At 44.2% G+C, this 16,339-nt stretch overlaps 1 protein-coding gene across 3 annotated transcripts in view; it reads left to right on the plus strand.

Moving 5' to 3' along the window:
- vta1 (vesicle (multivesicular body) trafficking 1) overlaps positions 1-16,339 on the plus strand; it is a 73,154-nt gene that overhangs the window by 54,345 nt on the left and 2,470 nt on the right. For all 3 annotated transcript variants that reach the window (XM_085134398.1, XM_085134399.1, XM_085134400.1), the window contains one exon: positions 138-8,590. In XM_085134398.1, coding sequence (XP_084990524.1) covers positions 138-283 — 146 coding nt within the window. In that variant the 3' untranslated portion in view covers positions 284-8,590. The remainder of the gene's footprint in view (positions 1-137; positions 8,591-16,339) is intronic.

Genomic DNA, 16,339 nt, shown 5'->3' on the forward strand with positions numbered 1-16,339 from the left:
CTTCAAGAGCGATCGGCCCTCAGAGCTGCTCTAATTGCTTCGTAGTTGTTGTACATTATATCTGATCTCACTAGTTTCCTCCTCTCTGCCCCCCTCCATCCTTTATCCTCCTGTCATTCCGCTCTCCCTCCCTCCAGGCGGCATCCAACTCTCCCCGGAAGACTTCACCAAAGCCCAGAAATACTGCAAGTACGCCGGCAGCGCCCTGCAGTACGAGGACGTGGGCACGGCCATCCAGAACCTCCAGAAAGCCCTGAAACTCCTCACCACCGGCAAAGAATGAGGCCCTTGTCCTCCTGCCGGCCCACTCCTCCATCCCTTCTTTTCTTCCCCCCCCCCTTTTCACTCCAGCAGCGCCACTCTATCCGTCACTGATCCGGCCCAACAGCGAGCTGAGGACGCAGCTCACTCTCTCTCTCTCACACACACACACACACACACACACACACACACACACACACACACTGAAGAGGGCCGTTGAGCTCGCCATCAGACGAGGACATGATGGAAATCAGCGTTCAACAATAGCTGCCTGTGTGTGGCTGCGAGTCGCACTGATTGACAGGACAACAGGACAACAGTCCGACGGCAGAACACGGCGACTCTGACGACTGACGCACATCACAGCTTTATCGTTGGTCTGAAAAGACAGCAGAAGGTCCTCGGGCTGCCATTTAACATCACGGAGCTCGCCGCGTACGCATCGGTAAACCGTTACCATGGAAAACAAATCTCTGAAACATCACTTTTTACAAAAAGTACAAAATAAGTCTGAAATCATTCTGTTCAAACTTTAAAGAGAAATAAACAAAAAAATGAAAATGTTCTGCTTTCCTGACACTAAACTGTGTCACAGGCAGAACGACGATTTAGGAACTCACAGATCGATACAACAAAAACAGCGGAAATATTTGGTTTGCGTGCAGCAGGCTCTGTTTGTGTTCTGTGTATATGGTGAGAAAAAAAAAAGTTCAGCTCGAAGTGACTTTAAGGTCACGACATTCAACCTTTTTTCTGCTGACACAGCGTTAATGAGAAATCACAACTGTAAGAGTTTCAGGGGCCAAACTAAATTAATTGGCGACTACATTTAAGTAATTGTTTTTTTTTTTTTTGTTGTTGTTGCCATTTTTCCTGCAAAATGACCCAAAATCTTCAGAGATGTCACGAGTGAGTCCACGTCACGTGTTTTCTAACTGCGACGGAGGGCGCTGAGTGATCTCGGACTTGATCAGCTCATCTTCTAAGTTCAGCTTCGAACTTCACACAAGTATATAAAAAAAACCTAGATGTCAATCTTCCCATCACACAATAAAACTAATAAGAGTATTCCTCAGAATGCCAAGAGTGTGAGATGACACGCGACAGACGCTGAACGAGCTATACTTGTTTTCAGACTACCTTCAGCTCCCTGCTTCAGGTTTTCTTCTTCTACGATATCAGAAAGGAAAAAGTGTCGGTGTCTGAATCACTGCTGTCGGGACGTCTGTCACTGCTCGCTGTGATTGTTTTGGCTGTTGGCATTTTGCTCTTCTGTAACAGAAAACTGTCTCATTTGTGTCACTGTCAAACGGACGCTGTCCTAATATTCAGCGATACAGAACAAATGGAGGAGGCGAGGCCTTAGGGCTGCGTGGCTGTCGGCCTTCTGACTCGTCGTGTGGCCGAGGAGGCGGAGGATTATCTCTGAAAGCTTGTTTCATGTTGACATATCGCCGTGTGTGTGCTGGTGGAAATGGGGGCGGCAGTTGTTGTTTCAGCTTTAGTTCTTTTCTCTTTATTTAATGTTAATCATTCTTGGTTTGTTTGAAGGTTTTCAGAGTTACACGAAGCTTCTGTCAGAATCAGTGATTTACAGCAATTTGAATAAAATGTTGGTAATGCACAGCAGTGTTGATTCTTCCTGTTTGTGTTTTATTCATAACTGATGTCACTGTGTTGGAATGTGTAGCTCAAGCCCAACAGACGTGCAGCAGAATGAGCTCCATGTTAATGAAATCTGCATCTTTATAGTACGACCAGATAGATCCTGCTTTTAGCTCAGCGCTGTAAAGATCCTCCAACACTGAAGGAAAACCCTCGAAGCCTGCAGACGGTGCTCTGTGGTCGCCTCTGAGCCGCCTCTCGGGGAGGACCCATTGTTAACCCCATTTCTTCAAAAGCAGGCAGCAGCTCTCGGCTTCTTCTACTATTAGTCTCATTTAGCTAACCATCACAAAGAGCAGCAACACAACTCAACAACGTAGTTCTTTTAATCTGCTGCCAGTGACTGAATAACGACTCCAAACACCGGCTCCAAAGGGCTGCAGACCAACCACAGGTTCATGTCCGCTCACAGGTTCGAGGACACGTCTAAATATTGACAAATCTACAACGAAGAAAATGAGGAATAATTCACGGCTCGGTAACAGCAGAGTAAAAATAAGACCACAACTTCCTGCAAGTAGGAAGATGATTGGTTGGATTTTTTTCGTATTAGTAGCAACACTCTACACATCTGGATGACCATTTTCAATCCCGTGCTGATCAGACAGGTCTCCTGGTGGGACTGATGATGTCACCCTCAGCTCATTTATAAATGCAGGCAGATAGTAATGAAAATGATTCTGCATCGATGAGTCCAACTCGTCCTCAACATGTCTTCCTACAGGACTGGACTGTCGGAAGCGCTGCAGCTGGTTGGGTTCTGGTGATACTTCCATTTGTCCATTTTGCAGGTAAAAAACGATGTCACTGTGTAGAGGACCTGTGATGTCTGCTGATATGTCATGGTTAACTATTATTGCAGGCAGATTTCATAGAATTACCAATACTGACTCCATCTTGTTGCTATAGTGACATACCAAAACAAAAACTGAGTGGTTGGAGATCTTCAGAGGCTACAAGACTACGAGTTCATCCGTGCTCAGGTAAAATGATTCAGGGCCTGTAGCAGTCTGCAGCCACTTTCTCAACTGTGACTGCAGCATTAAGGAAAGTAGCGTCCTGTGATGAAGCAGACACATTCAAGTTTGCGACGTCTGGGTTAAAGCGGTGCCCAACACAATTTAATTTGACATAGAGCATCTGTGGTAAAGCAGATCGTGTTGCAAAGCCACAACTGCTGAGAAGGGTTCGTCCTGAAAACTGAACTAGTGTTTGATTCTGGTCAGTCTCTCCTTTCTGAGAAATCCTCCTGAGTGACTCGCTGAGGCTGTTATGGCCGGGTTTCCTGTGTCATGGAGCCACACGTGGCTTCACAACGATGTTTTCTGCAGAGTCCAAAGGAACCAGCCGGGGACGGTCAGAGGTGAGGCGTCCCAGCTTATCGTCAAAACTTCAGCATGTCTACCTATACTAATCTCTGAGTTATGTCCAGCTTAACCTGTCACAGTTAAATGTTCATGTCTCTGCAACCTTTTCTCTGGAAGTTAGAAGTGAAAACGTTTAGAGCCACGGAGTTGGCGCAGGGAGGATGCTGAGGTGGACAAATGGGAGAATACATCTTTAAGCCAGGGGTGATGAACTCAAGGCCTCAAGGGCCGGTGTCCTTGATCCAACGCAGCTGATTTAAATGGCTAAATTACCTCCTCAACGGTTGCCTCCATTCAGGGGTAGCATGCTTCAATGGCCGCATTTGTAGGCATTTACATCACAGCGATGCGATGAAGGCTGTCCAAATTTGGGGAGTCCTCCAAATGTCGCAACAAATGCATCTTTCATTTCCCCAGATTTGAAGGATGGGTCAGGTGTATCCTTTGTGGCCAACCATATCCCAGGATTCATTGCAGGTCATACAGGAGAATTTTTCTTATAACAATTGCTGTCGAAGCGGGAGTTAATGCGGGAGAGGAATGCACTTTTCAATGTAACTATAAGAAAATCTGGTGGTGCAAAAGTTACATTTTAGTAGCCGTTGTGTTGTTAGGCTTTGGGCATTTGCTTATGGTTATTGTGTAATTAAAATAATCTTCGTAAAAATTGCGCGTAAACCAACTTGTATGGTGGGTCCTGCAGTTTTTCATGTATTGCCGCTTACACACAGCTAATTTTTATTTATTTATTTTTTCAAATTAACCTTTTGGTGATATGTTTTAGGGAACAAAGACCAAATGGCTCAGTTTATTAAAATAATTTTCTCCTCTTATCACCTCTTCACTGGGGGTGAAGAATTTGGCCACTGTGGCATGGAGGTACATGAATAAATCAATTTACACATCATATTCATATGAGTACAGTTTTATTAACCCTCATGCTGTACAGAACCTGTGATGTCCAGTTTTCACAGCTCTTGTGTTCTGCTGTGAAAACTTTTGGATTTACAGATTAACATAGTTGCCATGGTTTTCTCTCTTCTCTTATTTTTTGAGTGTGATCAGGGCAGTTCTGGAGAAGATGGACCTGCAGGGGAAAGTCACCCCTTTGCAGGCCAGAAGGAAATGGGAAATCTTAAAGAAAAATTCTTAAGAACACACGTTAATAAATGTACAATTACTAAGAGTCGTTGTGTTGTTTTTATTTGTCTACTGTCATTTTTGATTTCCTCTGCCTTTAGGATTGCAAGTATCCAGGCTCAGGAGAGGGAGTCAGTGGGAAGCTCACTGTTGGTACTTGGCACTGGAGTGTCCTCATGAATGTGATAGGTGATAGAACAAAGGCCTTCCATGAGGCCTCCTGTCCTAATTTCAGCAGTGAGTCAGCCAGGAAGTGAGGAAGTGAGTCAGCCACCCACAACAAGGAGAAAGAGGAAAAGAGACAGGGATGATGAGCTGCTACACCTCATCAGAAAGGAGATGAGGCTGAGGAGAGGAAAGGAGAGAGCAAGAGAGCCGGGAAAGGATGGACAGACTGTTTTCAATTCTTGAAAGATTTGTTCCAAAATGACTTATGCATGAAGAAATGTATTTATTTGAATATATTTGTTACGTTGTTATATGTGTTGCATTAGTTTAACTTTTGTGTTATGAATAATTTGATTAAAACAAACAGTAATTGTCACTGAACTCACTTTATTTGCAGGTATTTTTAACATGTATGAACATAACACGATATTTCAAATGGATATGTATTTAATGAGAATAAAGTAAATAACAATAAAACAAGAACATTTATAATACATCAACAAAAATCATGCCTGGGATCCTCCCAGTTAAAAAAAAAAATGTCCAGGACTGGGACACTCAGGTTAATCCTGCGGTACAAGGGTCTGGTAGGTAAAGGAAAAGGTGGAGAACAATTTTATTCAGGTGTGTTGACCCAGGGTGATATCTAAAACCTGCAGGACACTGACCGTTGAGGCCTGGAGTTCCTCGCCCCTGCTTTAAGCAGACGCTGTTTGATTTCAAACAGTCTGATTTACCCACAGCTGCTCCAGAACCTGAATCACCGGCTTCTTTATAACAGGAAGAGTTCCTCTATGTCAACATAAACCTGCCTTAGCCGCTTCCTCTAAGGTTTATTAGAGAGGCCTCCTGTATGTTAGATCACTAAAGCTGGAGGACCGATTGTTTTACTTTACTTACTCCACGAATAAAGATTGTCACTGGAAGAGAAGAGTGAGTTTTGTTTTAGACGGGGAGACAGGATGAGAGATGAAAGACTCATCAGACATAAATACACTTCTCTATCAAACTAATCATCATTCTGATAAAACACTGAGTCACTGAGTTTTTTATTTAATGGTAAAAATTGAAGGTGAAGTTCCTCAAAGCTGAAAAGTCTTAAAAGCCGCGATCGTTATTGTTTCAGCATGTTGTTGATTTTTATGACGATTCAGAAAGAATCAGACCTGTGATCAGTGCATCCTCCTCATTCCTCGTTCATATGTCTTCATCTGCTTTTTTTAATATCTCTGTATTGAAGCATTGCTGCTTCTATATTTGGAAGACAAACAAACTGAAGCCTGAAAGACTCGTTTTTACCTTTTCATGCCGATTCCAGTCACTGTACTTCTTGTTCTGTCCTCTGTCATAAAAGTGCTTTTATTCTGCTGGTGGATCTGCCAGGGACAAACTGTTTCCTTTTTATTAATGTTATATAAGCCTGCTCCTTTTTCACTGTTTTTTCTCTCTGTCTCTTCGCTCTCAGAAAACTTTCTTACTTCATTAAACGGCAGCATGAGTTTGTGAGCCCGAAGCTGATGTTTTCATAAGAGGGCTCCACTTTGAAAGCTGAGAGTCGCTGTTGTAGATATTTGTCGACGTGAGACCTCCAGGACTGAAACATAAAGCCAGTAGGGCCAGATGGATGTGCTGCAGTTCCTCTAATGTCCACCTGAGGCGCCCTCTAGACTCCCAGCTTCACGGCAGAAATATCTGAGAACATTTTTTTTTAACTCACCTGTTTTGATCCTGTTAAAGCTTTAAATTTGGGCCTGACAGGTGTTTGTGCCTTTTACACCTTCAGCTTCCACCGACCTTGGGAAAAAAGTCTAGTACCAACACAGATAAAGTGTATGCTAGTGCAGCAGGAACTACAACATGAAAACGTTTTACCAGAGCTAAAGACTGAGACTCAAACTGTGTGAAAAATCTGTGGTATGAACTCGAGTTCGGAGCACGTTTAAGGGAACACTTTAGAAAGAGTGGGCAGAGCAGATGGAGTTCTTTGACTCCTGTGGGTCCAGTTTGGTTCAGTGAGGATGCAGCTGGGAGCAGGACAGGGCGGTTACCTGCTGCTGCGTCAGGCGTCATCATGTCTGTGCGCCGACTCCATCAGGCATGTTTCCTGGCCCTCGGAGATCTCCTCCCTCAGGAGTTTTTCCAGCAGAATGCAAATCCGTGCAGCTCCTGAACTTCTTATCAGGCAGGAAGTTCGTCTTGAGTGACATTTAGAGGCAAATGAGATGCAGCGTGCAGCTCTTTGTTTCCACTCATCTGCACGCGCTCCTTGTCCTCCCTTGACCAAGAACATTCTGACCAATGACGGGCGAGTAATCACAATGCATGCTGGTAATGATCAGCATTTATCTGCAAGTCATTAACGAATAAGTGAAAATGCAGAAATGAACGCTGTGTCGTCTGCTTGCTCAGTTCAGAGCAAGCAGAAAAAGTCGATGTCAACAAAAGTCGCCTCAAGGCGCTTCATAGATACAGAGAAAAACCCAACAATCATATGACCCTCTATGAGCAAGCACTTTGGCGACAGTGGGAAGGAAAAACTCCCTTTTAACAGGAAGAAACCTCCGGCAGAACCAGGCTCAGGGAGGGGCGGCCATCTGCTGCGACCGGTTGGGGTGAGAGAAGAAAGACAGGATAAAAGACATGCTGTGGAAGAGAGACAGAGGTTAATAACAGATATGATTCAATGCAGAGAGGTCTGTTAATACATAGTGAGCGTGAAAGGTGACTGGAAAGGAAAAACTCAATGCATCATGGGAATCCCCCGGCAGCCTACATCTATTGCAGCATAACTAAGGGAGGATTCAGGGTCACCTGGTCCAGCCCTAACTATATGCTTTAGCAAAAAGGAAAGTTTTAAGCCTAATCTTAAAAGTAGAGATAGTGTCTGTCTCCCGAATCCAAACTGGAAGCTGGTTCCACAGAAGAGGGGCCTGAAAACTGAAGGCTCTGCCTCCCATTCTACTTTTAAATACTCTAGGAACAACAAGTAGGCCTGCAGAGCGAGAGCGAAGTGCTCTAATAGGGTGATATGGTACTACAAGGTCATTAAGATAAGATGGGGCTTGATTATTTAAGACCTTGTATGTGAGGAGCAGGATTTTGAATTCAATTCTGGATTTAACAGGAAGCCAATGGAGGGAAGCCAAAACAGGAGAAATATGCTCTCTCTTTCTAGTCCCTGTCAGGACTCTTGCTGCAGCATTTTGGATTAGCTGAAGGCTTTTCAGTGAGTTTTTTGGACATCCTGATAATAATGAATTCCCTCAATACTGAGGGAACATCTACACAGGCACAGCCCTGAAGCTCACAGGCAGGATGTGGCTCCTGTTACCATGGCACTGATGATCAGCTGAGTCTCAGGGGTCAGAGGTCACCTGTCTATGTAACAGACAGATTTTTTATTTTTGTTTTCTCAGGTTGTTGTCATGCGTGAACCACCTGTGGATGACGCGCACGCGCAGTGTGTTTTTCACAATAAAAGCCTGATGGTCTCCTCTGTACATTATTTTCCAGGATCTGCTCCTGCAGGTGAGACCTGCGAGTGGGGCCGTGCTCAGTGTGACAGCTGATTGTTCTGTTTGTTCTGTCAGACAGCTTTTATTTTGATGGTTTGGGCGGAAGTTTAATCGTATAAATTCCAGCCTGAGCTGAAGTAAAAGCCCGTGCTTGTGTTTTTCCTCAGCTGAAACGTCTTCGCGCTCCTTCGCCGGGCAGTCCGGGTCAGGAAAGCGAGTCCACCCCTCGCTCTCCCCGCCTCTCTCTGCATCGCTCTCCTTCTCTAAACTTTGGAGACTTTTGCGCGTCCTGGGCGCATTCTGGATTTGCTGATTTGGAGTCTGAAAACTTTCAGCGCGAGAAAAAACTGGAAAGCAGAGAAAGAAAAAGGGAAAAAAGGGAGAAAAGAAAGAGGAGGAAAGAAGACCTTCCCTCGGACTCCGGACAGGGAGAATGATCCTGCGGGGGTACCAGCTGCCGCTCCAGTGAAACATGTAAGTCACAAAGTGTGAGGCTGTTTCAGCTGCAGACTCGTGCAGGATGGGTTTGCTGTCTGGTGTTGCTTCTCAGAGACTCACTTTGAGTGTTTCTGTGTTTTTGCCTTCCGTTTGTGATACATCCACAGAGTGGATCCACAGCAGCCTCCGTGGAGAGGCTCCTGGTTAGCTGAGTCTTCAGCTCTGATGGACGCGCAGTTAATGAGGAAAATCATGTGTGCTTTTCTTTGAGCTGAGCTCTCCTGTGGAAAATGAGCAGATCTGTTTCCATGATGCCGCTGACTGCAGATGTGTGCACATGTTTATGGTGATAGAGACGCGCGCGGGAGCGGGTCAGTGTGTGTAGAAAGCGCACAGACTCCTCTGGGTTCTTTTCTTTTCTCTTTTGTCTGAAACCCTGAGTTCAGACTACACAGGCCTAAAATATCAGACCTCTTCAGGTCTAGCACGTAACTTGAGTCCTGTGAGGAACAAGAAGTGATGTTTGAAACATGTAAAAACTCTGCGAGCACAGCTGGGACAGTCCCGGGTTTAAACCTTGGCTTAAACAGTTAAAACACCTCGATTATACTTCAACTAGTTCAATTCTTAGATCAGGTCAGTGCTTTTTCTTTTTTGTTTAAGCCTTGTGAGCATTTCTAATCATTATAAACTGGACTAAGATCTTGTTTAGGAATCAGAAAATCTCGGACTGTGAACAGAGTCCCGTGGAAAAGTGTCGAAACGTGACTGGAAACTTTGTTTTTCTTTAATAAAACTGCTTTTAAATTACCACAGTTTATAAAAGATTAGTCTGTGAAGATTCTTTGATTACTTTGTGGACTTTTTTGTATTGTCTGGGGTGAAATAAGCACCCGTGCTTCATATGTGCAGGTGTGAGTCTGACAGCGCACACGTTATGAAAGCAAAACGCACCAAAAGACCCTGGAGGCACCGTGTAGAAAGTTTCTGTTTGCCGGCTAAGTCAGTGAAGTAGTTTGTTTTTCAGATGATGCTGTCTGTCCATCCAGCTTATCCCAGCTATGATACGGTGAGTCGGGGTACACCTGGACGGGTCACCAGTCTGTGGCAGGGCTAACGCAGAGAGACCTGAGGGGCATTTAGAGTCAGTGGGTATCCCAACCCCACAGAAAGGCCCCGGGCTGGATTTGAACCCCGAGAGGCGAGCATGGTGACCGCTGCACCAGCATGCTGTTGGTGTGGGTCATGTTTGTGTGTCACAGCATGACAGAAGCTGTGGAGGCTTTGTGCCTTAGTAACGTGTTTCATTGTGAAGATGGGACGGCGGTGACTCCAGAACCAATCAGTGATGTTCGAGGAAATGAAAGATGCATCCTCACAGGTCCTCAGAGCCTCCGCAGTCCCCTGCAGGGAGAGGATTCCTCTTTATCGAGTTCTGACTTATCAAAGAGCGTCTTGTTTAGGGTCTTGTTTAATCCGTCACTGCCAGCTGTTACGCAACCTGCGAAGGCGATACGGCCAAAAACACACCAAGGGTCCCAGAAGGTGAAGCGCCGAACAGGCCGCCTTTAAACGAAGGCGCGAGGTGACGTCAAATGACATTCTGATGACGGGAAGTGTGTGTCTGTGTGTGAGGTGAAGTTACCAATCCTCCAGGTGTACTGAGGGGCCCTGATACATGTACATATTAAAATGAAAGTTATGTTCAAACAGAATGAAATCCAGACGGCGATAAGCGAGAACGAGCTCGCGGTCAGGCGTAGCAGAGAGGAATGTGCTTTAATTAAGTTAAAGGGGAAGATCTGATCTCTCCACCTGCACCGCGAGTCTGAGCCTGATGACATTTGGTAGGATAAGAAAGAGGCGCTCGCCTCGTTTTCCCTTTTCATCGTGAAACGAGCGCACAAACTTTTACAAACTAAGCATTGTGATTTATATAATAAAAGTGAAAATGAGTGAGTGGAACAGTAAAGTCTCAGGGAACGTGTTTAACGAGGTCCCAGGTGAGACTGGGAGGCTTGTTTTCCGACAGACTTATTTGTGCACTGTGCAGGAAGAGGTGTCGCCCCCTGCTGGTCATTAGAAAGAATACAGGTTTAAGTCGCTTCCTTTTTTTAAACCCTAGAAACTGCTATATGCACACATGCATTAAAAAACAGGGAAAAATAAATCCCTGTGATGAGTACTTGTGTCAGTAGACCGAGTCAAAGACGGATTCGGCACTGAAGGCTAATTTTATTTAAAATGTTATTCTGGTGCCTAATAAATCATAATGAGCTGTTTACACCAAGTTATGAAGATGAGCTCATCATGCGTGAAATTCATTTGGACATCTTAAAACTCTCCCACTTCCAAAAACATGTTTTTGTGCCTTCCAGTAATTAATAACAGTCATAATGTCAAAAAAGGGCTCCATGCTGTGAATGAGTAGCGTAGTTTTTTTTTAGCTGTCCACACTAAGTGCTGTGATTGTGCTTAAAATACAACAGCAGAATCAGTCACCAGCATGGAGCCCCCTGAGGATCACCACCGAGCTGACAGATCTTTGGAACATTTATCGTGCTTTAGGTCCTATTTTTGGTTTTGCAGCACATTTCCATTGCATCTGTACGTGTTTGCATAAAGCAGAGAGACATCACTGCAGTGCAGCTGATCAAACAGCGCAGCTTCCACGAGCGAGCAGAGACCAAAGTGGAGCTAAAAGGAAAGGGAATATCAGACACGCCATGTTGTTGTCCGTTTACTAAAAATCTCATGATGATTTTGAATATCAGTGACCTCAAGGTCAGAGGTCAAGTTTTCTGAATATCCTATGAATGCCATTATTAAAGAGTGAAGCATATTGGTTGAATATGATGGAAACTACACAAAGAAAATGAAGCAGTAAATTCTGAGAGTTAAGAGCTGCCCATTTTTGTTGTAAATAAAATAAATAAATCTGTCATCGCTGGATTAAAAACTGCTAAACATGTCACCCTGGTCACCCCGTGGTTCCTTCACAGGTATTGTCCACCTGTTGTTGTCACACTTGTGCTGCACAGCCTGAATTGTGTGTCCTCTGGTTCGTGCTGCTGTTGGTGCGTTTAGCTTCGCCTCTGCCATCTTCACAGCAGACAAAGGGCATCTGTGTCAGAAATAACGGCTCCACATTGGAGGGCATTGTTTCCGGTCAGCGCGTTGCATCGGCGCTTGCGGGCAGCGCTGATGTTTTCGGCAGCTCTTCCTTTTTGCAGTCATCTCTGCTGTGGTCATTTCCCTTTTGCTTCAGGCTAAAATTTCAGCCAATTGGAGTTCAAAATATGCAAAGCGTCATCACTCAGAGGCGTCATGCTCTTGTTCTGCTGGAGGACTGCGTTTAAGTGCGTCGTCCTCTTCATGCAGGCTGGTCAGACGGACACAACAATGGGCCATAAATCAAGCGTTAGGCAGCTCTAGCTGATCTTCTGTACACATGTTTGAGGAGGGCAGTTAGAGCAGTTTCTCACAATAAATTAGATTTACAACCGTGTGCGTGACAAGAACTTGGCTGCAGTGTTGAAAGGACAGGTTCCTGTGTGGGCTTCAGACCTCCACCAAGTTTGAAGAATTGTTAATATTGGGATACTGCAGCGAGACGAGTGCTGCTATGGAGATTTAATCCTGAATGACTTTGTTCTCCACCCCCAAAGCCAACAGAATAGAAAACAAGTGCCCCCGTTTAACAGACTGATTACACATGCACGACACAGAAATCTGAGCGCCACGCCAACACAGAAGAATAAAGAGCACAAATATCTTAGATTAGCATCTGTAGAATATAATAAGCTCATCTACAGAGTCAAACAGTTTGTCCCTGTTTACCTTCTCTTACTTCATAAGAGAATCCATACTTCTTTCTCTGACTTACAGAAAGGTCTTCACACAGATCCAGACTTTGTCTTACATGATGTCCGAAAGGCGTTTGGGTCTCTGAGGGGTGTTTTTAAGGACTGCATACAGTCAGGATTTCTAGGTATAGAGAAATAGTTCCACACGATCCTGCGCCCCACGATAGCTGGGGCAGCCTCCAGCACCCCTGCAGCCCTGAACTGGATAAGAGGTTCATTAAAAGGATGAAGGCTTGCCCCTCAAAGCTGTCAGGTTCCTTCATCAACACTGGCATGCTTATCTGGCAGTTAAAGATGGATAATTTCATGCTAGTGAAGTTTTTGCACACCTGAGTCACATTCAAGCCTTTTCTATCCTGTTTTCAGGATTTTAATCATAATCAATAATGTTGTCAGTATCGATGACATCCCCATCACTCCCCATCCGGAGGCGCAATTCTATTTTCAACTCACGTGTCCAGAATACAGAGTAACTCTCTGCTCAGCTTTAAAAACTGTAAAACACATAGAGGGGGGCTTCAGCCGTAAGCTTTCAGCAGTGTAGTTTCCTGCTGTTGATCTACGCTGATGATGGTGAAGTATTTTTCCTCAGAGAGTTCGGTGTTTTCTGTCTTAGTTACTATAACATAAACCTGAACTGCAACCCTACTGAATTAGGTCTTGTTAAAGTTGTTGCAGGGTGCAGCTTCTGGTGATCGTGTATAATGCAGTAGTTGATGCAGCAGCAGTGGGGAGACTGGTCTCTTACACATATTTACATTTAAACATCAGCTCTTTCCGGCATGTAACCGAGCAGATTTTAGGAGCTGAGCCTCTCTAAATAGGCTTCAGTGACAGCAGGTAAAAGACACCGTTTATTTTGTGTTTTTAGTGACTGCACTGATTTAGTGATGACATAAAGGCAAATCCTTCAGTAATGCATCTGTGGTAGGGTCCAATCAGGAAGCAGTTGACACCGTTGGTTTGTTAATTAGACCAGAAAGAGAAGTTAAACAGCAACAAGATAAGAAATACAAAGAATGAGGTGACGCTGACAGAAAATGTTCAGCGTGATGCCGGAAAGCTTTCTTTGATTCTTATGTGTCAAACATGAGCAGTTTGAGTAAAATGTAGTTGGTTGTAATTAATAGAAATCAGTTTTAATGAAAAACATCTGTCAGGCTTGTTTTCTCACTCATGTCCACGTTATTAACCTTCAATGTAAATGAACTTGAGGGTGAGTCACAAAGGTGTTCCTGCTTGTGCAGAGGGGTTGGGCAGAGAAGGTTTGTGTTGCAGAGTCATGTCAGAGCTCCTATTCCTGCAGTGAAAGGTGATTTTCTCAGTTGTTCTGCAGTGAAACCCTCAGAATAACCTCTGGGCCACAGAATGCCTGGCTTGAGGCAGGGGGTTTGCAGGCTGCCATCCAGCGCTGCGGACACATGAATCGCCGCCTTTATGTGGTCATGTCTACCGCCTTGCTCGCTGACCTCGCTCTTCTTGTCATTCACTCCCATTTCCACAGCGGAGATGGAGCTGGGAGGAGGAGGACCGAGAAAACAAGACGCATGACTTGACAAAGAGGCGAGTTTTCTTTAATGTCAGGAACTGCATGAATTTGCAGCACTGGACACAACAAAGCTGAACGATGAAATTAAAATCGAGCTCTGTTCTCTCTGCTCTAAATATTTATGATGCAGGAACTGTTCCCAGTATTAGGATGGCCAAGTTTGCATCAAATGATAAAAAAAATTCTAATTAAAAGTTCCCAGAGACTGAAATGTTTCTGCTTGTCTTTTTGCTTTCTCTACCTTGTACAGTTTTCATTTCTTCCTAGTGTGTTGAATAATTCACTGGTTTGATCTGCAGAGGAAGACAGAGGAAGTGTGCAGCTGCCATGTAAAGTTGTTCAAACACTGCGCTGAGGCCATCTGCTGCCTCGCACATAGAGACGTGACTTTGTTTCAGCATGAGGACTTAGCAGTTTAAGCTCAGACAGGGTGACGACGAGAGAATTTTGCTGCGTTAAACCGTTGAATATTCACTGAATGTGTAGCTTCTGCAAAGTTCACAGCTCAGGTCCACATTATTCTGGACCTTTGGAAACATCAACGGCCAAATTTGTCGTGAGAAGAAATTTGTCTTTGGTTGTGCACAGACAGACGAGGAAACTTTGAAGTAGCTGGGATCAACCATGTGATCGAGGCTTTTCACAGCGTGCTCTTTCTGGATTCACACAGGGATGGATATCAATACCAAAGTCCTAATCAGTTCAGTCACAAAGTGAATGAAGTGCCGTGCGGGCTTCATATATTTCTGATCATCAAGCTGTTCTAGAGACCATGCTAGGTTTGCTAGCCACATGTTGGTCTTCACCAAAAGGACCACACATTACAAAGTGTGTGTGCCATTATCATTAAATATGCTAACCTCAAAAAAGTAAAAATACAATTCCTTCTTCACTTCTACCTCCTGGATCGGTGCAGATGTGGCAGTACTGCCTGAGTGAAGTTCAGGAGGTTGCTGGCTACATGTGCCGTCATGGCGAGCATATATAGGAGTGCGGTGGGTGTACCGGAGCCACCAAATTCATTGTGCAGAAGGAAGTCATTAAGTTACATAAAGTGCACCAACATGATGCTAGTACCTGGTCTACAACCTTCTGCACACATTTCCACATTTCCACCAAAAGAAAAAAAGAGAGACTTGTGTTGATGCCAAAAATCTGGCAGCGCCGAGGTTCCCTGGAACGGCTGTATTTAAAACTAAACCCACTGATCTTGGGCGGCTTTGGCCTCTTCAAGGAATTCACCAATCACTGGCAGATACATGCAGTAGATTCTGAAGATATCAATAGAAACACAAGGACTCGCTCCCAAACAGCTCTGGTCTTAACATCATGGAGTTGGTAGGAAAACACAAGGACCTGAGGGCCATACCTGCCTTAAGTGTTTTTGATAAATATGAGCCACAAAAAGATCCCAGCAGTCCCAGCCGTTAAGTGTCCAATGGGTTAATGAACAGCTGAGAGAACAACCTGAAGGCTGGTGTGGAGATGCTGTGGTTTCTTCCGAAACTTAAAGAGTTCAGAGTTTTTAAGCTGTGAACAACTTTTCTTGGTCTTCGGGTCATTTTTGCTGTGATTCATAGTTTAGTATTACGTGATCTTATAACTCAGTGACCATGAAGGAGGAGCCGAGTTTATGTTCTTGCTCAGTTTTTAGCACAGCTGTCACTTCTCTGCATTTTACAGTCTCCTGACAACAGAGAAATCAAAATACAATCAAATCAACTCAGCCAGAGTCATGAGGGACCGACCGAGACACCGAAAACAACCTTTAGATGCACTTCACTGCGTTAAGCACATAGTGCACAGATGATGTCACTTCCTTCCTTGAAACCGCTGTAATTTCATGTTTTCTGTCATCTGCCACTTGGCCCTCTGTCTGCTGAGCCCAGGTGCATTAAAAGTTATTCAGGTTATTCAAAAAAACAGCAGTAGGATATTTTGGTAGATCGTAAACAAAAATAAACAAATAAATACATATTAATAATGAGAGTAGTTAATTATCAGCCTTCTTAATAATTAATAATAATTGATTAAGTGAGGAATTATCCAGAGAAACTTCATTAGCAGTGATTCATGCAAACCTGGAGTTGGATATGTGGAAGGAGCAGATTATAAGATCCTGCTTTTAATAAGCACACTGTGTCTGTGTGATGCGGCGGGTATTTATTACTATTTACAATTTATACACAGGCGACAAACAAAACCTCCACAAACCCACTGTGTGTGTCTGTGGAAAATATTTTGGTAGAAAACCTTTGTGACTGTGGTCTCAGCATCCTGCACTGGTGTGTGTGTGTGTGTGTATGTGTGTGTGTGTTACCAACAGCGATTATGGGGACCAAAATCCTGGTTTGAAGGCATTTTTGAGAC

Source organism: Neolamprologus multifasciatus, chromosome 15 (genome assembly GCF_963576455.1).
Source record: "Neolamprologus multifasciatus chromosome 15, fNeoMul1.2, whole genome shotgun sequence".
Taxonomy (NCBI): Eukaryota; Metazoa; Chordata; class Actinopteri; order Cichliformes; family Cichlidae; genus Neolamprologus; species Neolamprologus multifasciatus.